The 27,995-nt window shown below is 51.7% G+C and overlaps 13 protein-coding genes across 13 annotated transcripts; 7 read left to right on the top strand and 6 right to left on the bottom strand.

Annotated features, from left to right (window-relative positions):
* Positions 1 to 538: 538 nt before the first annotated feature.
* vps27 (ESCRT-0 subunit protein VPS27) lies at positions 539 to 2,836 on the bottom strand (the record flags this gene model as incomplete). Its single annotated transcript, XM_056971234.1, has 5 exons — positions 539 to 1,311; positions 1,361 to 2,132; positions 2,193 to 2,474; positions 2,540 to 2,672; positions 2,769 to 2,836. 5 exons carry the CDS (start codon positions 2,834 to 2,836, stop codon positions 539 to 541), a joined length of 2,028 nt encoding a protein of 675 aa, XP_056818213.1.
* Positions 2,837 to 3,113: 277 nt separating this feature from the next.
* N7477_009572 (putative ubiquitin C-terminal hydrolase) lies at positions 3,114 to 6,468 on the top strand (the record flags this gene model as incomplete). The annotated part of the gene is made up of 4 exons (XM_056971233.1): positions 3,114 to 3,326; positions 3,376 to 3,779; positions 3,868 to 4,218; positions 4,284 to 6,468. 4 exons carry the CDS (start codon positions 3,114 to 3,116, stop codon positions 6,466 to 6,468), a joined length of 3,153 nt encoding a protein of 1,050 aa, XP_056818212.1.
* Positions 6,469 to 7,848: 1,380 nt separating this feature from the next.
* On the top strand, positions 7,849 to 8,552 carry N7477_009571 (cytochrome b5-like heme/steroid binding domain-containing protein; the record flags this gene model as incomplete). The annotated part of the gene is made up of 3 exons (XM_056971232.1): positions 7,849 to 7,967; positions 8,190 to 8,316; positions 8,391 to 8,552. 3 exons carry the CDS (start codon positions 7,849 to 7,851, stop codon positions 8,550 to 8,552), a joined length of 408 nt encoding a protein of 135 aa, XP_056818211.1.
* Positions 8,553 to 9,194: 642 nt separating this feature from the next.
* Positions 9,195 to 10,519, bottom strand: N7477_009570 (NAD(P)/FAD-dependent oxidoreductase; the record flags this gene model as incomplete). Its single annotated transcript, XM_056971231.1, has 2 exons — positions 9,195 to 10,060; positions 10,117 to 10,519. 2 exons carry the CDS (start codon positions 10,517 to 10,519, stop codon positions 9,195 to 9,197), a joined length of 1,269 nt encoding a protein of 422 aa, XP_056818210.1.
* Positions 10,520 to 10,923: 404 nt separating this feature from the next.
* Positions 10,924 to 12,113, top strand: N7477_009569 (MBL fold metallo-hydrolase; the record flags this gene model as incomplete). The annotated part of the gene is made up of 2 exons (XM_056971230.1): positions 10,924 to 11,668; positions 11,713 to 12,113. The coding sequence occupies 2 exons, from the start codon at positions 10,924 to 10,926 to the stop codon at positions 12,111 to 12,113; spliced, it is 1,146 nt and encodes a 381-aa protein (XP_056818209.1).
* A 1,111-nt stretch (positions 12,114 to 13,224) lies between these two features.
* On the top strand, positions 13,225 to 13,752 carry N7477_009568 (uncharacterized protein; the record flags this gene model as incomplete). Its single annotated transcript, XM_056971229.1, has 1 exon — positions 13,225 to 13,752. One exon carries the CDS (start codon positions 13,225 to 13,227, stop codon positions 13,750 to 13,752), a length of 528 nt encoding a protein of 175 aa, XP_056818208.1.
* Positions 13,753 to 14,526: 774 nt separating this feature from the next.
* N7477_009567 (uncharacterized protein) lies at positions 14,527 to 15,222 on the top strand (the record flags this gene model as incomplete). Its single annotated transcript, XM_056971228.1, has 1 exon — positions 14,527 to 15,222. The coding sequence occupies one exon, from the start codon at positions 14,527 to 14,529 to the stop codon at positions 15,220 to 15,222; it is 696 nt and encodes a 231-aa protein (XP_056818207.1).
* Positions 15,223 to 15,375: 153 nt separating this feature from the next.
* Positions 15,376 to 17,066, bottom strand: N7477_009566 (Arginine permease CAN1; the record flags this gene model as incomplete). Its single annotated transcript, XM_056971227.1, has 3 exons — positions 15,376 to 16,191; positions 16,244 to 16,851; positions 16,907 to 17,066. 3 exons carry the CDS (start codon positions 17,064 to 17,066, stop codon positions 15,376 to 15,378), a joined length of 1,584 nt encoding a protein of 527 aa, XP_056818206.1.
* A 772-nt stretch (positions 17,067 to 17,838) lies between these two features.
* N7477_009565 (phytanoyl-CoA dioxygenase family protein) lies at positions 17,839 to 18,980 on the top strand (the record flags this gene model as incomplete). The annotated part of the gene is made up of 5 exons (XM_056971226.1): positions 17,839 to 17,885; positions 17,930 to 18,041; positions 18,089 to 18,393; positions 18,452 to 18,679; positions 18,755 to 18,980. 5 exons carry the CDS (start codon positions 17,839 to 17,841, stop codon positions 18,978 to 18,980), a joined length of 918 nt encoding a protein of 305 aa, XP_056818205.1.
* A 271-nt stretch (positions 18,981 to 19,251) lies between these two features.
* On the bottom strand, positions 19,252 to 20,658 carry N7477_009564 (Zn(II)2Cys6 transcription factor; the record flags this gene model as incomplete). The annotated part of the gene is made up of 3 exons (XM_056971225.1): positions 19,252 to 20,116; positions 20,396 to 20,534; positions 20,580 to 20,658. 3 exons carry the CDS (start codon positions 20,656 to 20,658, stop codon positions 19,252 to 19,254), a joined length of 1,083 nt encoding a protein of 360 aa, XP_056818204.1.
* Positions 20,659 to 20,954: 296 nt separating this feature from the next.
* N7477_009563 (FMN-dependent alpha-hydroxy acid dehydrogenase) lies at positions 20,955 to 22,673 on the top strand (the record flags this gene model as incomplete). The annotated part of the gene is made up of 5 exons (XM_056971224.1): positions 20,955 to 20,982; positions 21,068 to 21,126; positions 21,202 to 22,399; positions 22,455 to 22,528; positions 22,587 to 22,673. The coding sequence occupies 5 exons, from the start codon at positions 20,955 to 20,957 to the stop codon at positions 22,671 to 22,673; spliced, it is 1,446 nt and encodes a 481-aa protein (XP_056818203.1).
* Positions 22,674 to 22,865: 192 nt separating this feature from the next.
* On the bottom strand, positions 22,866 to 23,135 carry N7477_009562 (uncharacterized protein; the record flags this gene model as incomplete). The annotated part of the gene is made up of 1 exon (XM_056971223.1): positions 22,866 to 23,135. One exon carries the CDS (start codon positions 23,133 to 23,135, stop codon positions 22,866 to 22,868), a length of 270 nt encoding a protein of 89 aa, XP_056818202.1.
* Positions 23,136 to 23,711: 576 nt separating this feature from the next.
* N7477_009561 (putative RNA binding effector protein Scp160) lies at positions 23,712 to 27,702 on the bottom strand (the record flags this gene model as incomplete). Its single annotated transcript, XM_056971222.1, is given in 6 exon segments — positions 23,712 to 23,990; positions 24,053 to 24,376; positions 24,402 to 24,676; positions 24,731 to 25,114; positions 25,126 to 27,010; positions 27,067 to 27,702. 6 exon segments carry the CDS (start codon positions 27,700 to 27,702, stop codon positions 23,712 to 23,714), a joined length of 3,783 nt encoding a protein of 1,260 aa, XP_056818201.1.
* Positions 27,703 to 27,995: the final 293 nt, after the last annotated feature.

Genomic DNA, 27,995 nt, shown 5'->3' with positions numbered 1-27,995 from the left:
GTGCGCGCAGATGAAAAAGCAACGGGGTCGCAATAGTTGCAAAAGGCGTGTACACCGCCTCGCTCGAGGGACCGTGGCAGCGATACGAGTAGCTTGGGACTGGGGTGTAGGGAAGAAGCCTCGGGAGGTGAACTCGCTGTCTTCGGCGACGGGGAAACGGGTAAAATTACGGTACGGATAGGGTACTACGCCATGTGTGGAGCGTGGGGAGTTCTAGATCCCGCTCTGAGAACTGTCGATCGTCCAGGCAATAACACGGACTTGTATTACCGTTTTCTCCCCATTAAAATGTTACGATGAGTCAATTGTTGATTGACTACCATTGAGTATTTCAGGTGCTCATTAATCACTATTCTATTAATGCAAATGTCGGCGGCATCTACCTCACACCTAATTGAGTGACCGCCTGTGTCGACTCGAGTCACTACCAGATCAATATGACAATTTAATGTATGGAAACTTTGGTTCTCAGGTATCATCAAGTTCATAGTAAACAAGGAAGAAAGGACAACGCCGTCAAGCAATATGCAAGTTCGCTTTACAGCTCAATTAGGCTCTCCTCCACCGGCCGTGCAGGTTGTTGATGCAACGCGGGGGGTTGCTGCTGGGCCTCCGGGTACGCCCCCGGTTGGTCGGTCGGCACCTGCGGGTATGAGGGTACTGTACTGGGCTGGTGATAGTAAGATTGAGGCGGCGGCCCGCTGGGCTGCTGATAAGCTGTGGGACCGGTTGGGAGAACAGTCGAGTACGTCGGTGATTGCACATACTCGGGTGAGTGTGCCTCTGGCGCACTCGGGGGCGCGCTGGGCTGATATTGCGAGTCCCGTCGCATGATCGGTGACGGTTGGTATGGAGGCTCGGAAAATTGTTGCTGGGCAGGGTCTTGATCCGGTTGAGGGGTATAATATTGCGCGGAAGCTGGGGTAGCATGACTGGGCACCGCTTTGTTTGTTGGCTGAGGCGACCCTAGCGAAGGATATGAATTTTCACTCCAAGCAGCGTTGTTGTGCGACTCTGTTAGGGGTCCACGCTGCGCTTGTGCTGGGTACACGGGCGCCTCGTAACCATTGCTTTGTACCGGCTGTGGCGCATACATAGCATTTGGTTGGGCTGCAGCTTCGGCGGCATTTCCATAGTAAAAGTTTTCCGCGCCCGACTTCATATCGGGGACTTGCAAGGGCATGCCATAGTAGTTAGACCCTCCGTAGCCCAGATTTTGCTGGGAATAGGCGCTCGAAAGACGTTCCTCAAGCATTCTATCGTAATAGCGGACAACTGTAGATAACTTGGCATGCAAGTCAAGCAATGTATCTAGGAGAGTTAGTTTCTAGCGTAATAGCAGACACGACATCGACATTACCATGTTTACTCATGGTCTCGCCATAACTGCGGGCAAGTTTAGGCCGAAGTGCGCCTATGCTTTCATAGAGCTCCTGAATCTGCGGTTCCCTAAGAATTGTTCCCGGTGGCTGGTGCTGTAATCTGTCGACGAGAGTGGAGAACAAATGGATGTTTTCGGTTTCGACCGGGCTGAGCTCGTAAGGGTTCTTTGGCAACGGAGTTGAAACGCTGGACGAATCAGGCATCGCCGAGGTTGGCTGAGCGTTATTCTTCAACTCCGCAGCATGGATCTGCTTATGCTGCTCCATATCTCGCAGCGATGCTTCAATTGCAGCCTTGAGGTCGGCGTCTTCTTCCTCTACGTTTGACGGCGCTGGGGCTTCCTGTACCGGCGCAGGGGCGTTTCCTGTCTGAGGCACGAATCCAGAGGGACCTCGGCCTTCCGCCTCCTCAAGGCTCATTTGCAGCGCCCGACGAAGATCATCATCAAAGCTATTATCCACTTTTGCGGCGCGAGGCTCCATCGCGTTGGATTTACTGATGGATTGGTTCTTAAATGCGGTTCGATCTGAGACTCCCGATGGCGTGAATGATTTAGAGGTCAATTTTGTATAGCATCCATCGTCGACTCGAACAGGCTGAAGTATTCCGAGGTGTGGCAACGGAATGGTCTTGCTGGAGCATTGAGCGTCGAAAACATTGCCGCAATTTCGGCAGTGGTGTTTCCGATTCATAAAGCTAAAGGCCGTCCTGCATCGCATGCAGACATCGGAGTCAATCCATTCCGGCGGCTGAACTGATAGTCAGCTTATCTCGTCATTACCACAGATATTCCACTAAAATGAGCTTACCGCATTGCTCTCCAGCATACTACCGCTCATCTCGGTCTTTGGAGGGAATTGAAATCCTTCGCCTTGCAGTTTGCGATATGTCTCCCCAACGTACGTCAGGTCCATTCGACCCTGAGCGGCCATGGCCCAGTTTTGTATAAGTTCCAAAACTTTCTGTTGAACCTCCGGATTCAAGGGAGCACCCTCGGCCTTCAGCAACGACACTAGATTATCCATGAATTCACGGGAGGCGATCTCGGCGAGGAAATGGGTGCCACCATTCTTGACACAGGTATCGGTCAACTAAAGGAAGCGGCATGTCAGTAATGATTCAGCGCGTAACGCTCGGGGGTCTTTCGGACACCGACCTTTAGAGTGGCCAGCTGGATGTTGGGGTTCCTGTTCTCCAGTCGGCGTTTCAGGGCCTTCATGGCCTCCTTGGGTTGAACGCTCTTCGAACGGATCATATCGGATATCTCGAGGTTGAGAGCAATGTCCTCCCTGTGAATTGATTAGAATTTGCTATCCTGATGTGATCGACCTCCACAGGCGACAAACATCATGCAGGCATTAGGTTGCGATAAGGTGACAACTTACAGGGAGGAGGAGGTCGCCCGCTCGATCTGCTCATCGAGCGGGGATGCAGAAGAGAACCAGCCTGCCATTCTAGAGGACGGTAGCGACACTAAATGCGCGCAAAGGTATCCAAAGTGTAGAGAAGCGCACGGGAAAGACGAGGCTCTACGGTAAGGGTGGAAGCTCCAGGCAGCCCGCAGTGACTAAGCTGGGCTGGCGTCATAGGCGTGGGCGGTGAAAGTTGTATTGTCACTTTGGTTACCCCAGACCCGCTCCGGTTCCTGGATTGCTCTACGTTGTTCTGTAAACGCTGGAGCCTTCCAGTCCCAAAGTCATGCGCTGAAGCTCTTCTTTGCCGCCTCAACCATGCTCCCTGATGCGGCAGCACTACTTCCTCCACCAGACATACCGCCGTGGAAGGACACCCGTCCTTACTCGGTGGGGGGCAACATGCATTCCAAGGGCCAGGTCAGCAGACCGGCCTCTTATCAGAATGGCGCCCGGCCACTACCGCGTTTTCCAAATATCAAGGACTTGCAGGACGAAGCGGCTCTACTAAGTATCAACGAGAACACTCCGGTAAGTCAGATTTCCAGGCTACGGGAACCATCGCTCATCTGTGGCGCAGCTTGACGTCCTCCTGAGAACAGCCTCCGAGGCAATTGAACGGGCCAAGGACCTTGATGAAAGGGAAATCGACCGCGCCTATATCCAGTACTTGCGAGCCTCCGAGATCACGATCAACATCATCCCCCACCATTCGCAATACAAGACGACCATCACTGAACGCCCTGGATGGCACAAGGAGTTTGCGGATTTGATGCAGGCAGTCCGAAGGAAGCAAGCAACAATGGATTCAATCAAGCAGCAAATCATCGAGGATAATCTGGAGAGCAACGTGGCACCGACAGGTCTCTTTGGATCTCCTACTCGCGCCTCGGCTGTTCCAAGGGGTCGTGAGAATCGATCTGGAAACAAGTCTCTACGAATGCCCAGCCCGACGCAGTTCCAGCAATCAACTGAACCTCCCAAGTAAGTTCTTTGGAGACCTGGACTGTTCTTATGGTTCATAAATGTCTCTCCAGACCAAGTTGCAGATATGTATTAACCAAGGTTTCAGACTCGATTCGAAGAGATTCTCCAGTCCCGCTGAAGATATACTGGCGCAACGTTTTGCAAAGCTTAAAACTTCCCAACCTTGTGAATCTTCGTCAACTTCCAGAAACTCACCTGGCTATGCTCCATCTGTGCCTGCTGGTCATGCGTCCATCTACCCCTCGAATGTTCCCACAGAAAACTATGGCTCACCCTTTGCATCACCGACCAGACGCCCGTTGGGACCTCGTAGTATGGGCACGCCGACTGTTCCTCCGAAGCTGCCTCTCACAACATCTCTCCCACGTGCCCCGGATCCTACATATAGTCCTATCTATACAGTGCCCTCGCAGCCTCCTTCGAACCCGCCAAGAACGTCATCTGAAAGCGCACGATCGTTGAACCAGCGTTACTCACATTTGCAAATTCCCCCCGCGGCAGTCCAAACCGTGGATTTGATGATGATTCTTACAGATCGCGAACACCAAGCGGCGTCCATGTCCGAGAGACCAGGAGCAATTCGCCTAATTTGCCGTTCAACTCTACTGTCACGCCCACTGACCTCATGGATTACATGCGAAAATACAGTGTTTTGCTGATAGACGTGCGTTCCCGAAATCTCTATGACAGCGGCCACATTTATGGGATGTCTATCATCTGTGTTGAACCGGTGGCACTTAAAGAGAATGTTTCTGCTGAGGAGCTTGAAGAGCGCTTAGTGGTGTCCCCAGAGCATGAGCAGGCCTTGTTTGAGAGGCGAAATGAGTTCGATCTAGTTGTCTATTACGACCAAAGTACGGCCTCGGTCAGCTATCTGGCAGGTCCACCGTCAGGAACGTCCGCCCCGCATCTAAGATTCCTCCATGATACGCTTTATGAGTTCAACGAATACAAACCCCTCAGAGCCGGGCGTCCTCCGGCCCTTCTCTTGGGTGGTTTGGATGCTTGGATTGATCTTGTGGGGCAGCAGTCGCTGGCTACTTCTACAACTGCTGCTATAATGGGATCCCTCCAGACCAAGAAGCCTCTGCTCCGACCCGGCCGTCCCCTGGGCCGGGTTCCGACCATGGCGAGCGCCAATTCTAGCCTGGAGGTGCGCAAGAGACGCTTGCGCGAATTCACCCCCCTCAACTCGAAAGAATTGTCGGAGTGGCTGGAAAGATCAAAGAACGAAGAGATTGACACTAGCACTTATATGGAAGACGAGGAGCTCACCGAAGAGCCCCAGGAGGAGACGACAGCTCCATTCGTCCATACATATGAAGATTTCCTACGACGATTCCCCGAGCCGCATCATGTTCAGCAGTCCATGATGCACCCAGATGCTCAGCCATTACCACCGGTACCAAATTACGCAGCCCATCCTCTCCCAATCGCCCCTTCACGACCGCCTCCGGCGGTGCCTCGTCCGAGTTATAGCGGTGTTTCGGATGGGCGGCAAACGCAGCCTCATATGGAGCGCCAGAATTCGGCAAATCGCACAGCCTTGTACACTCAAAGCTCGTTCCTCAGTCGCGTGAAGCTTCCGCGCACCGGTCTCACAAATTTTGGAGTGACTTGCTACATGAACTCGACCATACAGTGCCTTAGCGCTACCGTCGAGATGAGCAAGTTTTTTATGGACAATCGCTTTCGCTACTATATTCAGAAGAATTGGAAAGGATCACAAGGTGTCATGCCTGGCCTCTATGCCAACCTGATAAGGTCACTTTGGAAAAATGACGTGGAAGTCATTATGCCATCTTCCTTCCGCAATTTTTGCGGTCGATTGAACCGGGAGTGGGCCATTGATCGCCAGCAAGATGCCAAGGAATTCTTTGATTTCACCGTGGACTGTTTACACGAGGATCTCAACATCAATTGGCAGCGTACCCCATTACGACCATTGACTTTTTCCGAAGAAATGCAGCGAGAACGAATGCCTGTGGCGAAGGTGTCACAGATCGAATGGAACCGATACTGCCATCGAGAGGAGTCTTTCATTTCCAACCTTTTCGCCGGTCAACATGCCAGCCGATTAAAGTGCACGACCTGTCAGCAGACATCAACAACATACGAAGCCTTTTACAGTATCAGCGTTGAGATACCGCCTACCGGCGCTGGGGATATCTATCAATGTCTTCGCAGCTACTGCAAAGAGGAAATGTTGAGCGGTGATGAGGTGTGGAAGTGCCCACATTGCAAATGCAAGCGCATGGCAACCAAACAGATACATATCACGCGCGCACCGAAGATCCTTGTGGTGCATTTCAAACGTTTCTCTGCTTCCAAGACCCAGAGTGCACGGAAGATCCATACCCCGATTGAGTTCCCGCTGCATGGCCTTCGAATGGACGATTTCGTGATATCGAACCCGAATCCAGCACCACCGGACCCGAGCGCTCCCAACGCCGACTCGACTAGAGCACCCTTCACATATGACGCATTCGCAGTACTACGGCATCTCGGGTCGTCTATGGGCAGCGGTCATTACATCTCGCTTGTGCGTGACGCAGCGCGACAATGCTGGCGGAAGTTCGATGACGAACGGGCTACGGATTTCAATCCACGAGACCTACGCCCAAAGGATAGACTCCAGAATGAGCAGGCTTACATTGTGTTTTATGAGCGAGTTCCAGCGAAATGAGCCTTTTTTTGTGCCTTTCTTTTGCGCGTTGTCATCGTTGCGCTTGGCCTTCATGCATCTCACGACTTCTACGATTGAATAGATCGGCGCCCTGGCACTTGGTACATACATTAATCTCAATCAATGAGGGGAGTATCCCGATGTCAAAGTTTGAATGGTACGGTTCCACGCCGCAATTTATAGGGTAGGCTTTATATGGAAAAAAACTTTTGCAAGTCCACGGATATAAGGATTAGCCAATGCATGCATGTGTCCACGGGTGCAACCAGGGCGGCTTGGAGATGAATTAGCTCGATGCGCCGAAGTGGCTCGGGGGCATCAAGAGATACGCCCATGGGTGACAGGTCCACGACAAAAGATCCACGGCTAAATAAGCAGAATGGATTGAGCCAGGTGTCCTGGATGTTGTAATTGACGCACTGATAGTCCTACGCAGATGCCCAGGAAGTAATTTGAGATCGACGGTTTGAATAGAACATCTATTGAAAAATGAAGTTACTTGAACAGGCGCACTTTTGAGTTAGGATATTCACAATGGCTTTATGAAGACACTCCACTCAATAAAGCAGTTGGGTCCGATGGATTAACATTAATTCCGCAGTGGCGGAGGCGCGGATCTTGGGCGGATCCCGCACACGTTTCCCGAAAAGAGCCACCGGGCCAATTCACCCTCGGGTATCGCATATTGGCACTTGCATATGGCACTTCTCGCGAAACCCTAGGGATAATGGGAGTTAGCCTGGTCCCGAAACTCACCCACGTCACACAATCATAACCTCTAATTTCTCGTAGAATCCTAAACTAATTCGATAGTCCCCTTAACCCCAACATTCACAAACATTCATATGCGCCGAGGCTCTAATAAGCAGCCTCTGATTCGTCCAGGCCCAAGAAAGTCGGAATGGCTCGATTCCTCACGGCGGTCAAACCGGGGTTCAGATGGGCATATCCCTAGGTAGAATTCGCCCCCCCTCATTAGTTGCGTAACCCCGGCTATGGCCCCATTATCCAAGGTAAAAAAAATCACGTCGGGTGAGAAATACGGGTGAAGATGTAGTATGTGCCTGGCCCACCGCGGAGACCGCCCAGTGCACGTTCCAGGAACTTTCTCGGTCTTCATCACTTTCCTCCTTTAAACTTGTCTTTATCCATATCTCTGCTCTTCTTGTCTTTCTAGCCCTCTTTACGTGAGTTCCCCTCGACTGTTGCCCAAGTGCACTTCCATTTCCCTCCATTTTACGCTCGTGTTTTCACTTTATCTCTTGTCTCCGACGGAGATACAGAGTCACCGTCGGACCCTTCTTCCTCCATTCGAGAAGAAAAAGGCCTAGGAAACCTGCTAACCTATGCCATCGCTCCTAGATCTTTTCACGATCCACCATGTCTCATGCTAAGGAGTTCACCCTCGCGGAGGTCACCGCCCACAACACCAAGAAGGACCTGTACATGGTCATCCACGACAAGGTCTACAATTGCTCCAGCTTCATCGACGAGCACCCGTACGTTGCTCCTACTTTTCTTCGCTCCCTTCTCCTCCCAACTATCTCACTACTCCGGGCGAGAGACTTGCGACAGGGTTTCTCCCTATCGCGTCATCCTATCGCTTCTCACTGCCCCTATTGTGAAATCTACCGGCCAGCTTGGCCTCAACGTCCCTCCCCACTCAGCCCCGCGCCACAGTAAACCACGAACGTAACGAAAGGCTAACAATTACTCTACAGTGGTGGTGAAGAAGTTCTTCTCGACGTTGGTGGCCAGGACGGCACCGAGGCTTTCGAGGATGTTGGCCACTCCGATGAGGCACGTGAAATTCTCGACGGTCTCTTCGTCGGCAATTTGAAGCGCATGGTACGCATTCCCTGCTCTATTCCTATCGCTACGGCTGTAGCATTCTGTGAATTCTTCGTACTGACAATTCTTAGCCCGGTGACCCCAAGCCCCATTCCCACGCCAAATCTTCCTCTTCCTCGTCCTCTTCTGATGCCGGCAGCTTTGGTGTCGGTCTCTACGCTCTTATCCTTATTGGCGGTGCCATCGCCTACGGTGCCTACAACTACCTTCAGGCTCAGCAGAACCAGCAGTAAATGGAGACCGAGTAAGGAGGCGTGTGAGCAGGTGGGGATCTTCGCAGAGTAAAAGAGGCGACCGTTGGAGACTGATACGTTCCATGGGAAGATCCTTGAGGGGACATTTGGAGAAAGTTGTCCACGGGGATTAAGAATCGTCTGTAGTTCGGGCTTTATGGGAATCTCTTCATGTTGAATGTTTCATTGTGTACTGTTTGTTTTTTTTCTTCTCATTTTCGGGACGGATCCACGTTTGTTTATCCCCGCGGACACTCTTCGCATCAGGTATGGCTCGGAAGGCACTCGGTGGTCAGGTTAGCATATCTTGCATTGAGTATTGTTTTCCGCCCTCCCAAGCGGAAATTATTGCTCTTTTGGGCGCTGCCCCTCAGGCAAAGGCGGTGCGGTCTCCGCTAGCGTCCATGGGAGAAGAGATAAGAGGTGCTTCGTTCTGTTTCTACGCTTATATTAATAGACCGATCTTGACTGGCTTATCTCTACGTAGTCTCTCGTGAGGGGTTCTTGGGACCTCTCCTCACAGAACATAATGGAATCCTGATCTGATAACGCTAAGGGCTTGATACCCGAAAGTCATTGTCTATTCCCAAACTCCGTGCAGTAGTACATGAGGTGGTACATGAGGTATTCTAATTCTTATTTCTAGTTTGTCCAGCCCTTGGGTCCAGCCCATTCGCCCTTCACCATTGAGTTGTAGTATACCCAGGGGAAAAAGTCTTTCTTCAGGTAATAGAAGGAGCGACGGGGTACGGCCTGGTCGATGCCGAACCAGTTGCCAAATGTCTCTTTGGGCACCCCACCGTATTTGAATTCGGCCAAAAGGACCTTGCCGTACTCGGTCAGCAGGGGGCACGAGGTGTATCCGTCGTACACGGCATCGGGCTTCTTGCCCTCCATCGCTTGCAGAAGGTTGCGCACGACCACGGGAGCCTGAGCGGTCACGGCAGCGGCCGTCTTGGAGGTAGGCAGACTGGACGCATCACCGGCGGACCAGACATTTGCGTACTTCTTGTGCTGGGTGGTTCCGTCATCGACATCGACAAAGCCAGACTCGTTGGCGAGAACACTGTTCTTGACGAACGCGGGGGCGCCCATCTTGGGCACCACGTGCAGCAGATCAAACTGCTTGGTCGCGGATTGGCCGTCGGGGAGAGCGAAGGTGGCCTTGTCGCCATCGATGGAGACCAGATCGTGCTGGAAGAGAGCGTTCACGCCGCGCTCCTGCTGCATGGCGGTCAATGCCTTGTTGTACTTGGGCACACCGAACATGACTGGTGTACCAGTCGCAAAGTTGATCTTGATGTCCGAGTTGGCTGGGTTGCTGGGGTCGTAGCGCCCTGCGCGCTTCCAGTGGTCCAGAGCCAACCACATAATCTTTTGCGGTGCGCCGGCGCACTTGATAGCGCCTGCAGGTTGGGTGAAGTATGCGTTACCCTTATCCAGCTTTTGGATGGTGCCGAACACCTTGCTGACGGTGTCGTAGCCGTAGATTGAAGAGACGGGGTACTCTTATCGGCCAGAGCCTCCTGCAAACCCTTAATGTTTCCCCAGTTCAGGGCAAGACCGGGGGCCACGATCAGCTGCTCGTAGCTCACGCTGTCGCCGTTGCCAAGTTGAACAGTGTTTTTCTCGGGAGCAAAAGACGCCACGCTCTCAGCGTAGTGCTTGAGCTTGGGGTCAATCAAGCTCTTCATAGGGCGTCGGAGCTCCTCCTTGGTCTTGAGACCACCGCCCACCAAGGTCCAGCCCGGTTGATAATGGTGGAACTCGGCGGGGTCGACAACAGCGATATCATCCTGTGAGAACTTGCCGGAGTGAAGCAGCTGGTGGCTGATTGCCAGACCGGCAGAACCGCCGCCGACCACAACGACCTTGTGGTTGCGTGCGGAAGCAACGGGCGCCTCAGTCGCAAATTTGCGGATGCTGGGCGCCGCGCGGGCAGCCTTCGTCGCGTTGCGGCTGAACATTATGAGTGGGTCTTTTATTCTTTATGCGGAGGAATTGACAAGGAGCGACAAGAGCTTTTAAAAAGGAACGATGTCGTGCTTGGAAGAATCTTGTCTCGGCCGTGATCGACCGCCCGTAACTTTACACAATACATGGCGTTTACGGGTCCACTCGACATAACCTTTTTTTTCTTATGATGCTGGGCACATCAACTGATTGCTTTTGACCAACAGGCGTTCTCACTGATGTCTCCGAATGTCCCGGAGACATTTGCAGTCGCCGACTCGGTGGCAATCGGCGACCAAGGGGGAGTTTGATGGAGCCCGACCCATCCCCTTCGTACTTCAACCTTAATATATGAATGAAATATGCATCGGGGAACCTCCCATTTCCTTATTGCACATAAACAGAGGACCTCGTTATCATGAAGTCTGTGAAGTCTGTGAAGTCCATCTCCCATGGCCTGCAATTTGCAGGTCGCGCGCCTTGGCTTAAACTAGCGGCCATCCCTTCAGTTGGCTTCAGTCCTATGCCGAACGCCACCTCTATCAAAGCATCGTCGAGAAGAGGCCTACAGAGCAGGGCAATCGTGGGCGCTTACACTCATTCACGAAAAGCCATTACCGTAAGCCACCAGACACCACATCGATGCCATGCGCCATACACCACGAGCACTGCCACCACCGAACCAACCATCCATCACGTCTTCGAAGATGTGACCGGAACATGGCAATACATCGTTGCAGACCCGTCAACATCCACCGCAGTAATCATAGATCCTGTTTTGAACTATGACCCCGTCACACAGGCCATCACAACCCATTCTGCGGATGAATTACTCTCTCTTGTCCAAGAAAAAGGCTACAAGATCGAGAAGATCCTCGAAACACACGCCCACGCCGACCACCTCACATCATCCTCATATCTTCAAAGCCGACTAGCTCAAATACAGGACCATAAGCCACCAATTAGCATCGGCAAGCGCATCAAGCAGGTCCAAAATCTGTTCGGTAAACGCTACGGGCTTGCAAGGGACGAATACAACCACGTGTTTGACAAACTATTTGACGACGACGAAACATTCTCCATCGGTAATTTGACGGCCAAAGCAATCCACCTACCAGGTCATACACCCGATCACCTGGGCTACCAAATCGGAGGCAAGTATCGTTCCCGAACACTCAAGCCCTTCTCAAAGACTAATACATCCCAGAGAATGTATTCTGCGGTGACTCCATCTTTCACGCAGAGATCGGTACAGCTCGCTGCGACTTTCCAGGCGGCGACGCGACACAGCTCTTTCGATCAGGCCGTAGATTGCTAGAATTACCTGACGATGTCAAGATCTGGCCCGGCCATGACTACCCGTCTGACGGACGAGAGCCTGTTCCTTGGATGAGTGTTCGTGATCAGAAGAAATTGAACAAGCATCTTGGGGCCAAGGTCTCGGAAGAAGAGTTTGTGCAAATGCGAGATGAGCGTGATAGGATGCTGAAAGCGCCGAGGTTGTTGCATCAGTCACTGCAGATGAATATTCGGGCTGGGAGGCTGCCCAAGGTTGAGGAGGGCTTCCGGATGCTCAGATTGCCTTTGAAAGTTGGAGTGGAATGGTAGAGTGATGTCTTGATTTCGGATGATATCCTAGGCTGGGAGAATGAAATGCTGAGTTCTGTTATTGTTCATTATTGTTCATAGCGTGTTCAAATGGAAGTTGAGTATTGTTGAGTATCAAAGACTTCCAAAATTAATGTCAATTTTGGGTTTGTATGTTCAGTTCAAGCCTTAGGAGAGTTGGAATTCCCATGCGCGTTTGGCAAATATCTCAGTCATGCACAATTCCTTCGGCTGGTTCATGGCATCGTCTTTAGTATCTGTCATCCGTAAGAACTCGATAATATCAACTGACTATGCGCATTGAGATCACAGAAGATGATGATGATTCGTTCCATGGACCGTGCGAATCGCATCGCCGACCATGACGATGTGGTAGATGCAAGTTTTCTGTCGCAATCGGCGTTTCTTAATATAAGCCTGACTGAACAATCTCTCAGTCTGTATTCATTAGAACGCACTAGAGTAACGATACGTGTATCCCGGCGATGATGCCATCCTCTCTCGCCCGAGTGACCCGTTTCTCGCCCGAGCGAGGCTTTCTCGTCCGAATCGTCCTCATAGACTCGAGCAGGTGGTCTGATTGACTCCCAACACCAGCACAAAAGTTCAAGGGAAGGATGTTCGACGAGCGAGATGAGATGCAAGTCATAGAAGCTTCGATTTTATAGAAAACAAGTAGAGAGGAGTAAGGCGATGGTGTAGGCCTGTGGGTCTGGTATAGCCAATGATAATCACCCACGGCGAATACTTCCTCGGCGATGAAACGGCATGGCTCAGTTGGACTCCGCTGGAACCTCAATTGGGTGGCGCTAGCGGACGGGAAATATGGAGATGTATGTCAGACAGTTGAGCAATTCGATCGGCGATGTACATCATTATCCATGGGAATAAGTGCCAAGTTTATCAAGTCGCCGTCCATCGTAAGTTTACGGGCATACGGGCATCAACGCGACCAATGATGCAAATTGATCCACATGTGCTTCCGTCTGTTCACGGCAGTTGGCTTTTGAACTATCTATCTTGCCTGCAGGCATCTCTACATGAAGTCAATGCTGTACTGATTTGTACTACCGCATAACTTTTCACTGTTCTCTACCTAGGCATCATCAAGATGGCGTCCGCCTTGCGCCGACTCATACCCGCGCGCGTCGCCAACACCGGCTCGCAGCAGCGCGACCACCACGCCAACGAGCGCACATTTCTATCATGGACCCGAGCAGGCCTCGGGTTTGCGGCTATGGCGCTTGCCCTCGACCGCTTAGATGCCATCGACAAACTCCTCACCTCGAAGCTGGGCTCTGCGCTCATGGTGCCCCAGCATGCGGGCGCGCCTGCCCTGCACGAGGAGAAAACTGCGGTCAAAGATGCGAAGCAAGTCCCCGGTCCAAAGCATTCTCAACTGCAAACTATGGGTCCTAGAATGGTGTCGGATGCCTTTTCGGCGACACGACTTTGTCAGTTGCTTGGCGTCTGGTGTCTTGGATATGGCTTCTTCCGATACTGGTCTATGAGGCGGTATTTGATGATTGGGCAATTTGTTCCTGCATTTTGGGGACCTGTTTTCATGACTGTGGGCAGCTTTGGCGCGTTTATGACTTTGGGGTTGCACATGGAACGGAGGCATGCTCCCCAATCTTAAAAAGAATGGGCGGGCTTTCCGGGAAATGGATTGTATGTATAGACTATAGATATCATAGATGAGGTATAGATAAGGGTTTAGACACGTAGATAATGCAGCTCGTGTATTGATTAGTTGATTGAAAACCGCTCGAACCAAAGTGCCTAGGAAAAGTGGCAACAGTCGGATCCCGCGGAGTCCGTCAGCCCCTTCGCGAGCAACAAACTCGACCTGGGATGTTTCAAGCGTCTGAATTGGTTTGGGGATTTCGAACTTCGAATTCTAGCAAGCACTCTCCTTCGCCAGTCATCTTTTCGTTCTCAATACCTTCAATTTGATCGGCACGGGGCCCATTACCTCCTTTCATGTGACATTAAACTTGCAGTACCCCAAGGCTATGGCTGCTGATCCCCTGGTCATCTTTTTGGTAGTTAAAACAGCACCCTTCCCAAGCAAAAATCACGCTGACACTTAGTCTAACAAGAAAAAAGGCCAGCGCGGCTACTACACTTTCCTTGGACTTCATGATCCACTCTTTAGACACTATCAAAACACGCCTTCAATCTCGAGAATACATCAACTATGCACGAAGCACAAGAAAAAGCGTCCTTAGCCATCCAAAGATCTTTCGAGGTCTCTATCAAGGGTTTGGTAGCGTGCTTGTCTCCTCGTTCCCTGGCGGTAGGTCTTAGAACCAAATTTAGGAAATCGAAACGCAATGTGCATCTCAACTAACTCGCTCTAGCCGGGGCATTCTTTATCACCTATGAGAATGTCCAATCAAGACTAGCCAGCATGGGTCCAATATCGACCCCTCATCAAACAAGCTCATATGGAGTAATATCCGACCTTTGCGCAGCCTCTGTCGCCGAGGCCGTTGCCTGTGTTTTCTTGGCTCCAGCCGAGGCGCTGAAAAATAATGCGCAAATGATCCAATCAACATCTTTAAAGGCCCCAACATCCACAACTCAGGGCCATAAAAGGGCTAGTGTTCGGTCGGCTTCGATCCAAGCGTTCAAGAAATTCAAGAGTGTCAGGCAACTATGGAGCGGATACTTCGCACTCCTAGCACATCATTTGCCCTTCACTGCTATTCAAATGCCCATCTATGAAATCTTGAAAAACCACATCTCTCAATCGGTGACTTTCCAGCGAACATTGCTATCCAGGACCAGCGATATCGACGTGAAACACTATCAAGTCATCAACAGTGTCACAAATGCTGCAGCCAGTGGTGCAATGGCAGGGGGCATAGCCACAGTGCTCACTGCCCCCACAGACATGTTGAAGACTAGAGTAAACCTGGACGCTTCTGACCAAAGTTTTCCGCAAAAGAGCCGAATCATGCATGCTGCGCGCAATATCTTCGCAACAGAAGGCTTCCGCGGTTTCTTCCGCGGCTGTGGCATCAACATCTTTATGGGGGTGGTAGGCTCTGGCGTATGGTTGGGTCTCTACGAAGGCACGAAAACTTGGCTAAGCCACAAATAATATGGGGAAAGGACCAGTGACATTCTCAACTATTATTGTACGATACCCAAATGATTTCTTACCTCTTGTCTTTACACGCGTCCATTTCCAATATTGAACAAGATGTACATCATACCAAACCCCCAGCATCCGATCTATAGTGGGTTTTCTTCATCACCCGGTAATCCACATCCATACTTTGCCATACCATGTAGTAGGCACCTTTATCTCCCAGTATTCACTCTCAATCTCAAGTCGTCCGGTGTCAAGGTCGGCTTGCATGGGAGAGACGAATCTGTCTCGGAACACGAGCTTGTGGCCAATGTATAGTATGGCGAAGAGGATAAGGCTGATATAAGCGATGAAAAAGCTCTCCACATCGAATGAAGGAATCCACGCGGTAAAGCCTTGCGTCAACATGATGAGAATGTTGAAAAAGAGTCCATAATATGCAAGGAAAGGCTGGAACGGCGCCTTGTAAGGCAGTAAGTCTCTGGACATCTTCCGAGCTTTCAATGCACGCATAAACGCGATGTGACAGACATTGAGGGACGCCCAGAGAATAAAGCCTGCAACTGTAGTGATGTTTAGCAGCCAGTTGAAAACAGTGGACCCAGAGTTGGACACGTTCAGGAATCCTAGGAGACCAAATGCTGCGGTGGCAGCTACTCCATAATAAGGAACGCCTCCTTTGTTAGTTTTGGTGAAGAACGCGGGTGCAAAACGTTCTTGTGCGAGCCCGATCAACATCCTGCTACCACTGTAGACGTTCGCATTGGCAGCAGATAGAACCACAACCAACAGGACAGCATTGATGAGACTAGGCAGAACCTTGATGCCGGCTAGTTTTGCCGCAATGACAAATGGTGACGCTGCAGCATTTGTTGTGCCCGTCAGGAGTTCCTTATTATCAGACGGCACTAGGAGACCAATGAAGAACACGGAGAGAACATAGAAAAGAATGATACGGAGGAAAGTCGTCCGAATCGCCTTGGGAAACAGTCTCTCGTGGATTTTCACTCTCACCCGCAGCAAGACCAACCAGCTCAGTTCCCTGGCATGAGAAGCCAGCTTGAATAAGAACAGCCCAGAAGCCGGTAAATTTGGCCGTTGGACCCGGTGTCACCAGATAATCGGCAAAAGGACCAGGGTGCACCCAATTGTGAAAACCAAGGTATCTTTGTTGACCCACGCCAGCATCGACGCATATAGCAAATATCATGAAGCCGATGACCGTCAAAATCTTGATGGCTGAGAACCAGAACTCAAGTTCGCCATAGAAGTTGACCGGCAGGAAGTTGAGTGCGGTGATTAACACCCAGAATACTCCGATGAATATCGAAATTTGGATAGTAGAGTCCCAGTATTGAATGATAAGGCCCGTGGCCGTGAGTTCAAGAGCAAAAGTGATGGCCCAGGAAAACCAATATATCCAACCCATGGCAAAGCCGAGACTGGGATCAACCAGGCGCGTTGCATAAGATGTGAATGCTCCCGCGACTGGAAGATAAGTTGCTACTTCTCCGAGAGAGGTCATCACCGAAAAAACGATGGAGCCGATGAAAATATACGCAATCAAGGCACCAACAGGACCAGCATTCGCCAGAGCTGTTCCGCTTCCAATGAACAGACCAGTACCAATCGTGCCACCTGTGAGGTAGTAAGTGAATGACGGATATGGTATCAGATTGCGGTCTATGCTTACCAATTGCAATCATTTGCAAGTGTCTGCTCTTGAGTCTCCGCTGCAGCACTGGCACCTGTCTTGGCTCCCCCGGAATTTCATCACTACCCTCATAAGGTGGACCACCGGCTTCCTTAGCCTCACCCGTGCTGGGTGACTTCTTTTTGCTTCCAATAGCCATCACGTAACAGGATGACAAGACCAAGGCAAGATCGCCCGTGTCCAGCCTCTGGAATTCTAAGGTAATCTTTAAACGTAATGCCTGAGCATAAAATCTTCGCACGTTAGGGGCCGTTAGCGAGGTATATTCAACCCATGATTCACAATGCACGAACCTTAAAAGCTTGATATGGGTCCGGTCACTGTTGGGGTTGCGACAATCAAGTGGACCTCTTCGTTGGCACGATATCAATATTGTGGGACAGCGGGAGTACCCCTCCCAGAACTACGGGGCGAAAAGAAAAAAAAAGCCAAGTGAAAATATTCTTGAATCGGGCGTAGCGAGGCGCTACCTAAAAGCGCCCTAGAGCCTGGAAAGTTCCGAGCTTACTCCCTGGTTCGACCCCGCAGGGACTTTCTTCGCCGAGCTGTCAGTTCGGGTTAGCTTCACAATTGTCAGACAGGTGGCCAACCCTGCTGTGTCTTTTTTTCGCCGGACCTGCCTGAAAAGGGTTAGATGTTCGGGGGCCATTGAACCAATGTAACGTCCAGTGTGTAGATGACATTTGTCGGCATCTGGCCACCGAAATCTCCTGGTCAGCTTTCTCATGCGACCTGTCTGGTTTGGATTAGCCTTATCTTAATATTTTGGTTCAAAAGTGACACTTTCTCGTCACGGTAGCGGGGTAATTTGAGATTTTCTTCACTTGTATTGGTCGATAGAGCTGGGATGGATCCTCAAGATACATTTCTATCACTAGAGGTTCGAGATCTAGGTCGAGTGGACAACATCAATGGTGGTTCAGGTGAATTATAAAGCCAACAGTATCCCCGATTCTGGGTATGTATCACCATCATCTTTATATTGTAATTTAAAATCGCAAGAAAAGCGAAGCATCCAGAATTTCTTACCGTTATGATTGCTCCAACCGACAAACCTACTATCGTCAGATTTAACGCGTCAGATCCCTCTGTAACACCCGACAGAGCTATTGAAGTCATCAACCGTGATGGCGGAGTCATCATTGAAAATCTCCTCTCCAGGAAGAAGCCGAGCAGATTAAACGGGATTTGAAACCACACTTTGACAACGACATACCAGACAAGTCTGGTTTTTTCCCTTCAACTACTCAGCGTGCGACAGGTCTTCTGGGTCTCTCAGACGCATGCGTTGATCTGGCGTGTAACCCCTTCTATATCGAGATTGCCAATAAATTGGTGTCGTCTACCTTCAAGTACTGGAGAGATGATCAACAGGTAACTTGCACTGGGAAGCCCATCATATCTTCCACTGTTGGGTTTCGGGTAAATCCTGGTGGAAGACAGCAGGTTCTGCACCGTGATGATAAGTATGAGCTCCTTCCTGAGGGTTAAGAGTAAACCTCCTTTATTAACGATTTCGCACAGTGATTACCATCCCACCAATGAAATGATGCCTTGCATGATCGGGTGTGTTACAGCATTGACTAAAACGACAAAAGAGAATGGTGCTACGATTGCTATCCCAGGCTCTCACTTGTGGGGTCCTGACCGCCGGCCATACAACGAAGAGGCTGTTCCTGCCGAGTTGGAGCCCGGTGATGCATTCATCTTCCTCGGCAACACTTATCACGCCGGTGGCGGCAACATCACGCAGTAAGTTCAGCTTGATTCCACTGGTGTTGGGTGTCAACTGAGGAACTGCTGACCAACAATCTTACCTGCCTGTAGAGATGAACGTCGCGAGACCGTGGGCATATTCCTTTGCAAGCCTACACTACGACCTGCGGAGAACCAGTTCTTGATGGTCCCATTAGAACGAGTGAGGAACCTGAAACCACAGGCTCAAAGGCTACTTGGCTACGGTGTTTGCGACCCGGGCGTGGGTTTCATGAACTATCAAGACCCGATGAGGGTCCTGTTTGGGGTAGAAGATGAAGAGACTTATGACATGTGATGATCTGGACGGAAAATTGGAAATGGTTATGATACACATATTCTTTGCTGAGTTTGTATTTCAAATGCTTTAAAAGACAAAAAAAGACCCAATTTTGTGCTCATTGATTCTGGCAAATTGAATCCATCTTTTGTGGGGTCCATCGCGTGAACTGTCCCAGAAAAGACGAAGGAATCGCAAGGCAGCATGATTGCACCAAAAACCGGTCGTAGCAATAGAGTGTAGGAATACTGTCTCGATATGTGATTGTCTTTGCTTGTCATGTTGACACTCAGTGCCAACGATGAAAAGAGGGAAAGAAAATATCATGGGCAAACGTCGGTCCCGGCTCCATGGTCACAGCCACAATTATATTCCAGAGATCGTTCGAAGATGATTGAATCGCCACGGCCGCCTCAGCCTGAGATGCAAGAGCTTGGTAATTGTAGATAAGGCAGGCATGGTAATGTGCTTCTATGATAGCGCGAAACCGGTTCCGTTCCAGCGGCTCATCTTCAGAAAAAGATGAAATCAGCATGGTTGCTCGAATGCAGGCTGTATCTAGCTTAGCGTGCCAATATCTCATGTCAGTCTGTACAAGACCATCGCTACTATGTGAGAAAGTATAGTGGGACCTTTCAGCCACTGTTATCTCGTTTATGAGCAACGTGAAGTCCCAGAAGTCGCCATCGAACACCTCAGGCCAGGCCATCATATTGCTGGGGTCAAGCTCCATGGTAAAAGCCGACAAATTCCCAAAGATCTCAAGGTCAATGACTTCATTTATAAGCCACTTGGCAATTACATCCCCTGAGAGCTCCTGCATGCTTCGCAGATGATGTCTTTCAATAATTGCGTGGCATGCACGGAGATGGAGCTTCCAATCTGTCGAGCCCGGGATGTGTAATTCACCATAACAAAGTACCAGCATTGAAGCAAGCATCTCAACTAATGAAAAGTCAAGGAAGCCTCCACCGACGGAGATGAAATTTGCAGAGCGCTCAATATGCATTTTGTTGCTAAGAGTTCCGAGGATGTCATTTCGTAGACGCTGGTTCACTCGCAGGTGAATTGAGGATCGCTCGAATTCTGCGGATGTGGCAGACAGATGGGCCGCTGCCAGACCCAGGATTGACAAGCGGAGAGAGGCAGATCGCCTCGCAAACGGTAGAATGAGATTTCTCCATGGGTTCGCTGGGCCATCAATCCATGTTAGACGGGAAGCAACGTTAGAGAGGAAGTGGAGGAGTAGTTTGTCGCAAAGAGACTGTGAAAGGTGCTGAGTTGCGAGTTCTGAATCACTCGTCGGGGATAAACTATGGATTGAAACTATTTGAGGCGACCATACGGAGCTTGACTCAGAGGCTACGACATGTTCCTGGTCAGGCACAGAAGGATTGCGTTCCACAAGTGGTATGCTTTTGCCCGTAAGATACCCTCTGCTAGCCACTCCCTGGACCCATCTGAGATGCACAAGGGGAAAACCAGGACACAAAAGACCACGAACAGAGCACTTTTGACAATGCGGTACAGACCGATCACATTTGATACGACGCGTCACGCACTGGCGGCAATCTACGGTTTATTAGCTCGATCTTATGAGTAGCGCAGACAACTTACCTTTTGCCGCTATCTGGCGATTAGGCGATAAGGAATCTATGCGAACATTTCTTCTTGTCTTTGCGCTAGACGGCGCCATTTGGCAGTTGGTGAGAACACGAGTCGTGATAGTGGCCGAAGTCGGTGAGAATCCGATACCCCGCAAGCCTTATCTGAGGCCCTGATGATTATAGTCTACTTCAGACCCACCAAAGCCCAAAGGGGCAGCAGTATCCCGAGCCTCGTCTTGCTGATGAATCCTCTACCCTACACTTACCATTGGTGGTCCCTTTTTCCCCTTTTCCGGTTCCTATATCGGCGTCTCCCGGCCATCGACCACGAGATATCCAAATATCCGCACGGCGGTCTATCCTCAGTTTTCGACATCTGTTCATCATGAGGAAGGTCTTCGATGCTGCAGAAGGTCTGTCATGTTTACCACTGTGTCGTTGCCACCACTTGTATATAGACTTGACATCTTGGAACAGACCTAGCTAACGTTATATTAGTGGCTGAACACAACTCTGCTAGAAGTTGTTGGGTCATTATTCATGGTAAAGTCTACGATGTGAGACACCCCCTAGTTTGCCAGACTAGTTGCAGCAAAAGAGACCTTAAATATCATGAAACTAACTTTCAACAGGTAACCAACTTCATCGCCGACCACCCAGGTGGATCCAAGGTCATTCTCAGACTAGCAGGCAAAGATGCCACCGAGGACTTCGACCCCGTCCACCCAGACGGCACTCTCGAAGAGAATCTCAAACCCGAGGCATATCTAGGAACAGTCGACCCATCAACAATGCCCAAGTCTGAAGCTCAAACCTCACCTCAGGGCAACGTCGACGAGATTCCCGTTCAAAACTTCCTCAACATGGACGAATTCGAAAAAGCAGCCACTGCCAAAATCAGCAAGAAGGCCTGGGCCTACTACTATTCCGCAGCGGATGACCTGATCACGAAGCGCTTCAACACCGAGGTGTTCCGCTCCATCCTATTACGCCCGCGCGTCTTCATTGATTGTACGAACTGCGACATCACTACCAAACTACTCGATAATCAGGTCTCCATGCCCATCTACATTTCCCCCGCGGCAATGGCCCGCCTAGGCCATCCGAGTGGAGAAGCCGGAATTGCCGAGGCATGTCGCAGCTTCGGCGCAATGCAGATCATCTCCAACAGCGCAAGCATGACGCCCGAGCAGATCGTCGCGGGCGCGTCGTCTGAACAGACCTTCGGCTGGCAGCTGTATGTACAAGAAGAGCGTAGCAGAAGCGAAAAGATGATTGCGCGAATCAACAAGCTACCTGCGATCAAGTTCCTGGTTCTTACTCTCGACACGCCGGTCATGGGAAAGCGCGAAGATGATCTGCGCGGTGGGAATGTCATTAGTGAAATCACCGAGATCAAGTCTCCGGAGGTTTCGCAGAAAGATGAAAGGGCGGTGTTCCAGGGCCTCGATCCCACGCTTAATTGGAAAGAGACTCTGAAGTGGATTGCGGAGCATACGAAATTGCCTGTTGTGTTGAAAGGGTTGCAGACGCACGAGGATGCGTATATTGCTTCTTTACATGCGCCACAGGTTAAAGGGATTATCCTGTCAAATCATGGGGGTAGGTCTCTTGATACCTCGCCTCCAGCTGTGCATACCCTACTTGAAATGAGAAAGTATTGCCCAGAAGTGTTTGATAAGATTGAGGTTTGGGTTGATGGGGGTATCAGGAGGGGCACAGATGTCGTGAAGGCGCTTTGTTTGGGTGCGAGGGGTGTTGGAATCGGCCGACCTGCACTTTGGGGATTGAGTGCTGGTGGTGTAGATGGTGTGAAGAGAACGTTACAAAGTGAGAGAAATTCCTAGTCTCATTCTCTATGCGGATTCACTAACTGGACTCATAGTCTTGGCCGACGAGACGAAGACTTGTATGCGCTTACTGGGCGTGGAAAGAATTGAGCAGCTCGGCATGCAGCATGTAAGTTTTCGACCGTTCATTCTTGCAATGGATAAAAGGGCTGACTTGAATACCCCAGATCAATACCCGGATAGCGGAGCAACAAATCTATGATGGACCATCTCGACTTGAGGCCATCCGAGCGGAGTTCCGATCAAAGCTCTAGGCAATACCGTCGACCTAAAAGTACAAGCAATTGGAAATGAAACGCATGCATCACACACACATGACGCATCAAGCAAATAGTGGAATATTAAACCCTTCGTTAAGTACGATCATAAATCGCATCCACCCGTCCTTGCCAGAAACAACCTTGCAAGAAAATCAACATCTGGACCCATTTACTCCGCCATGTTCCCTATTTCCACTGCCCAGCATCCTCCACTCCCTTCGCCACACTCTTCGCCCCATCCTCAAGCCCGTTGCCCCCAGAACTCAATGCATCACCAAGAGGCTTGCCCGCACTGCCCGTCGCGCTATTGATAGTCTCGCCAATACCGCGAGTCGCAGCGCCCGTCACGCCGCCCACAGTGCGTGTGACGCCGCCAACGGTGTTTCCGAGTGTAGAAGTGACCCATTTGGCGGCGCCTGTTGCGCCTTGGTCGGACGAGCCGTTTCCGATTGGCATTGTGTTAGGATTGTATGTGTTTGAAGTGGTAAACTGTAGGTTTTGGTGGGATTCGCGGTTTGAGATCTCTTTATCAGATCTGCTTATAGAAAAGATAGGTGATAGACTCAAGAAGTTTCTGAAGTATCTGATAAAGGGGGGCGGTGGTGTAATATAAAAGTCCGCGGTGGCAGAGGGTATGATGTCATTGTTTACACAGATGATGGGAGTGGCTGCACACAATATCACTCGTCGTCTCTGACTGGCACGGACAGTGAAGCCACGCGGGTGGCAACGTTGCTTAAACTATCTGACTTTGATCATGTTGTTACTGGTTCTTCTGATTGTCAACGTGGACATCCCGTACTTCGAAGCTGCAACAGGGAACGGTGGAATGGAGAAGAGAATCTTGTTTTGGAAATAGAAATAAGATATACTGAGTACACTGGTAATGTAGAATGTGGAAATTTTCAAATAAACAAGAAGACCCCTGCTCCCTCGCTAGCAGAGATCAGATGTATGTGTCAAAATGTCAAGCGCATATATCGTCTGTCGTTATGTGCTCAACTCGACGGACTGGAAAATCACAAAAAAGAATTACCGCGCAGAGCCGTTCAAGCCATTCTGTACAGCCTCCAAGATCATGTCCTTGGCCTCTTCCAGGCCAGTGGCGCTACCCCGGATCTCAATGGCCTCGCCGCGAGCCTGATCCTTGGGCACATTGATACGGCAGCCGGTCTTCTTGCGGATGGCGTTGATCTGGCTGCCACCCTGGCCAACGACGAAGCGGTAGGTCTTCGGGTCGGGGAGGATCAAGTATCCGGTAGCGGACTGCTGAGTGGCCGAAGAGATGGCTTTCTCGATCACAGCGCGGGCCTTGGCGACATTTTCGGGGGAGCCGGTAAGAACCCAGGGAAGGGCGAGGCATCAGCATCTACGGAAGCGGAGTTGTCAACCACGTTCCAGGAGTGAGCATCCATATCGGGCTCGTCGGTAATTAGGGGCATGGCGCCATTGGAAGCATCACGGGTCGAGTCCGCCGCACGGGCGGGCACAGCGCGACCAGCGTGGTCAACGGTGACCTGGTAGTCGTTGCGCAGACGGCGGAAGATCATACCATTGTCCGCGACAACGTGGTGCAGGTGGCTAGGAACGTCGATGGTCTCGGCGTGTTGCTCCTTCAGCATGCCCTGAATGTGCTCCTTGGCCTCAGCAACGGCATTGCTAGGACCCTTCAGCTTGACATCAGTACGGCCAGAGCCCTGTTTCAGGGATGTCCAGGGTGACGCTGAACTTGGACTCAATGCCGCGACGGGTATCGCCTCCCCGACCGATCAGCATGCGGTGCTGGGCGGTAGGGACATCAAGAACCTCGGTCACTTGGTCCTCACGTTCCTTGACGAACTCCTCAATAGCGGCAATGATGCTATCGACGATCTTCCCATCTCCCTCGAGGCGAATGGTAGACTCAGTACTATCGGGGCGGGGGAAGCGGACCATACGAGCAGCACTGCCGTCGTTAGGGCCGCCGGCATCGGTAACAATCTTGCGGATGTTGGCACCTAGTAGATGTTAGTGGGAAGTGCAAGAAGGTAGGACGTGCAGATTATACTCACCACCACCACCAATAAGGGCCTTGTGGTACTTCTTATCAACCTCAATAGACTTGGTAACAGTGGCATCAAACTCAGAAGCACGCTGCTGCAGAACCTTCTTGGCCTCGGCAACCTGCTGCTTGGTACCCTTCACACGAATCTGGACACGACCAGATGCGTCCGGCGCATCATTGGCACTGGGAACATCGATCTGAGCACCGGTGTCGGCACGGAGCTTGTCCATCTCACGGCCACGCTGTCCAATCAGTGAAGCAATCTGGTTCTGGGCAACAGAGACGGTGGCGGAATGAGAGTGGTCAATCACCCACTGCAACAAGCTGAGAATCTCATCACGAGCCTGGTCAGCACCCTTGCTGGGGCCCTTGACTAAGACCTCATCGGCAGCTTGCTGGGACGACCAGCACGAGCACCACCGGCATCACTGCCGGTCTCGATGGCCGACTGGTCATCGTTGGCAGCGGCAGCTGCGCGAGGGAACTGAACGCGAACGTTGTAGCGATCTTGAAGACGGTTGACCTGATTACCGCGCTGTCCAATCAGTTCACGGTGATATTGCGGGGCAATCTTGAGGATGTGAGTGCTCTCGTCCTCGAGCTTCTTGCCCATGTTGATGATGCGCATGCGAGCAGCATCCGCCTTAGCTTTGGGTCCCTTGACCTCGACCTTGCCGTTCTCCACCTTGATGTCGACATCGAACTCTTCGCGCAGCTTGTTGATGTTCTCGCCACGCTTGCCGATCAGGATGTTGGCATACTTCTGAGGGAAATCAAAGGTGGTGGTGTATCCGCGCTCCAAGTCATCCTGCTCCTGCTCCACAACAAAAGCTGCCAGCTTCGCATCGAGCTCGGCAACGAGATCAGAAGGCCCGCGAAGAGCGATCTCCACCGAGCCGCCACGAGGCTCACCAACGATGGCACGCACGGGGATGCTATCTTCACCCTTGGCTTCCTGCTCACGAATGATAAATCGCCGGGCTTTCTCCTGGTACTTGGCGGGGATCGACACCGATTTGCCGACAATGTCCTGCTGGTTTCCAAGCGCGTTCAGGAGGTACTCCTGAGCCTCCTGTAAAGATTTCTCGAACGCGGCAACCTCCGCCGGAGAGGGGCGCTGTCTTGGCACCTCGAAATCGGAGGCAGTAGCAGATGGGCCTTCGTAGACAAGGACAACTTCAGGGGACTCAGCATCATCGGGAATCAGGAGGTGGACACCATAGTCACTCTGGATCTGGCGGGCGCTCTGGTTGCGCAGGTGAGAGTGGAAGTAAGGATCGACGGGGACATGGCGCAGACGGGAAGGAGGGAAAGCCTGCACCAGGTTCATGATATCGGAGCGGGCGCGGATAGTGTTCTTGCCGTCACGGGAGTAAACCTCCCAGTTGACAGGACCGTCGAGGGTCTGGGGAAGAGCAATGTGGGCATCGTAAGCCGACTCAAGCTGCTTGATGACCTCGCGGCGGCGAAGGTACTGGGTCAGGGCACGCGCATGGGCGTGGGGGCCAGCAGGGGCAGCAGGGTGCTGGCGAGACAAGTCAATGCTGGCCATTTGCATGCTGGTCGCAAGATCCATCGCGTGGTTGATGCCGTTCTCGATCTGAGACAACGGGCCAGTAATAGTCAAGAATTCGCTCTCGTCAGAAGCAGGAGGCAAAACAATGGCACATCCGGTTTGAGCAAGGAACAGGTGAAGAGCATCAGCCTCATTGCCGAGGATGAATTGGTGCTGGCCACGGTTAATGGCCAGTTGGCGCAGAGTCAGGTTGCGCTGCAATTCAGCGGCCATGCGCTCAATCTCTGCGCGTGCCTCCTGGGCGGCAGCCCGCTCTCCAGAAATGATAATGTGCTTGTCAGCAACAGGGACAAACTGCACCTGGCCCGGGTGTGCTTCCTGGGGAGGCGGCTGAGAAGTCCATGTATCGTAGCGAGGCACATTGATCTGCGCCTTTGTGCGCTCTTCAATCTGGCGCAAAGTACCATCGTGCGCACCAGCAATGAAGGGGAAAAACTCCGGGGGGATTGTCTTCAAGCGCAAGCTCATGCTTGAACCACGCTCCTTGACAATGGCCTCAATCTCCCGGCGCGCCATCTCCGCGGCCACGGCATCACCCTCAATCAGCACATCAATGGTGTCCTCATCATCGTCATCGGCGGGGGCGTCATTGTCGGCGCGGGGAACTTGGACACGGGCACCGGTGCGAGTCTGGATATCCTGAACAACGGCACCTTGGCGGCCAATGATGTGAGGGCGGGCAGAGGTGGGAATGGGAACCTTGACAGATTGCTATGGAAGACAGAAGATTAGCCCGAGACGGTTCAGGGAAACTGATCTCCACGTACCTTGGATCCGACCTGCTGAGCGACCTCTTTCAGAGCCTGGCGAACAGAGTCCACAGAGCCCTTTCCTTCGAAGATGATGGATCCCCCGGGGCCACCGCGCATGTCGACATTGGCCTTGGATCTCCGGGAGATGTCCCGGAGGATGTCCCGAAGGGGCTTCTTGAGCTGCCCGCGCGGCTGCATCTGGGAAGGAGCCAGGCGAAGCTGTTCCAGGTGCTTTCCAGGAAGAGACATGACCCGGGGCATGTTCATGGGCTTCGCAGCCTGACCATTGGCAACAGCCGCGGCCGCAGAGGGCTTGCCTCCCCATGTGGCAGCAGCGGGGGTCGCAGGCTTTGGTCCACTGCCCAGGGCAGGGAACAGCTCATCGGACTGGACGTCGAAGGCGGGGGCTTTCTTTGCGGCGGCCTTCGGGACGGGCGATGGAATTGCGGATTCGGCAGGTGTAGACGTTTCCGAGGCGATGGGAGTGGCAGCGGCGGGCGTTGAGTTGACAATAGACGACGGAGGGGGGTGCTTCAGGTCCTCTTCATCCACCACTTCTTCAACAGTGGGCTTGTGAGCCTCGTGCTGAGCCTCCAGCATGGCAGCCAGAGACTGAGAGCCACCATTGGTAGCGGGAGCTTGAGCAGCCATGATGAGCGTGATGAATTGACCGAGAGAGTGAGACCGGAGTGATCGACGAGAAACGGTACGGCGGTAGACTGCGAATCAAACCCGGTCCGAATTAGCATTGCGACGGAGGAGAACCACGGGAATGGAGGAAGAGACCGGAGACGAATGGGTCAGGAGTGAGAAAGAACGTACCGATTGAGTACTACCTTTCCGAATTGAGACTCGAGAGTTTAGTGATGCCCAACTGAAACTTGGCCTTGAGAGCAATATCCCGAGGAGCGGAGATAGAGCAGTCTAGTGAGAACCCGGATGAA

This window comes from Penicillium maclennaniae, assembly GCF_028827695.1.
Source record: "Penicillium maclennaniae strain IBT 15551 chromosome Unknown utg000008l:1.0-3552695.0:1.0-3555053.0, whole genome shotgun sequence".
NCBI classification, from domain to species: domain Eukaryota; kingdom Fungi; phylum Ascomycota; class Eurotiomycetes; order Eurotiales; family Aspergillaceae; genus Penicillium; species Penicillium maclennaniae.
The sequence above is the reverse complement of the archived record's forward strand: the minus strand, read 5'-3'. Positions and strand labels throughout refer to the sequence as shown.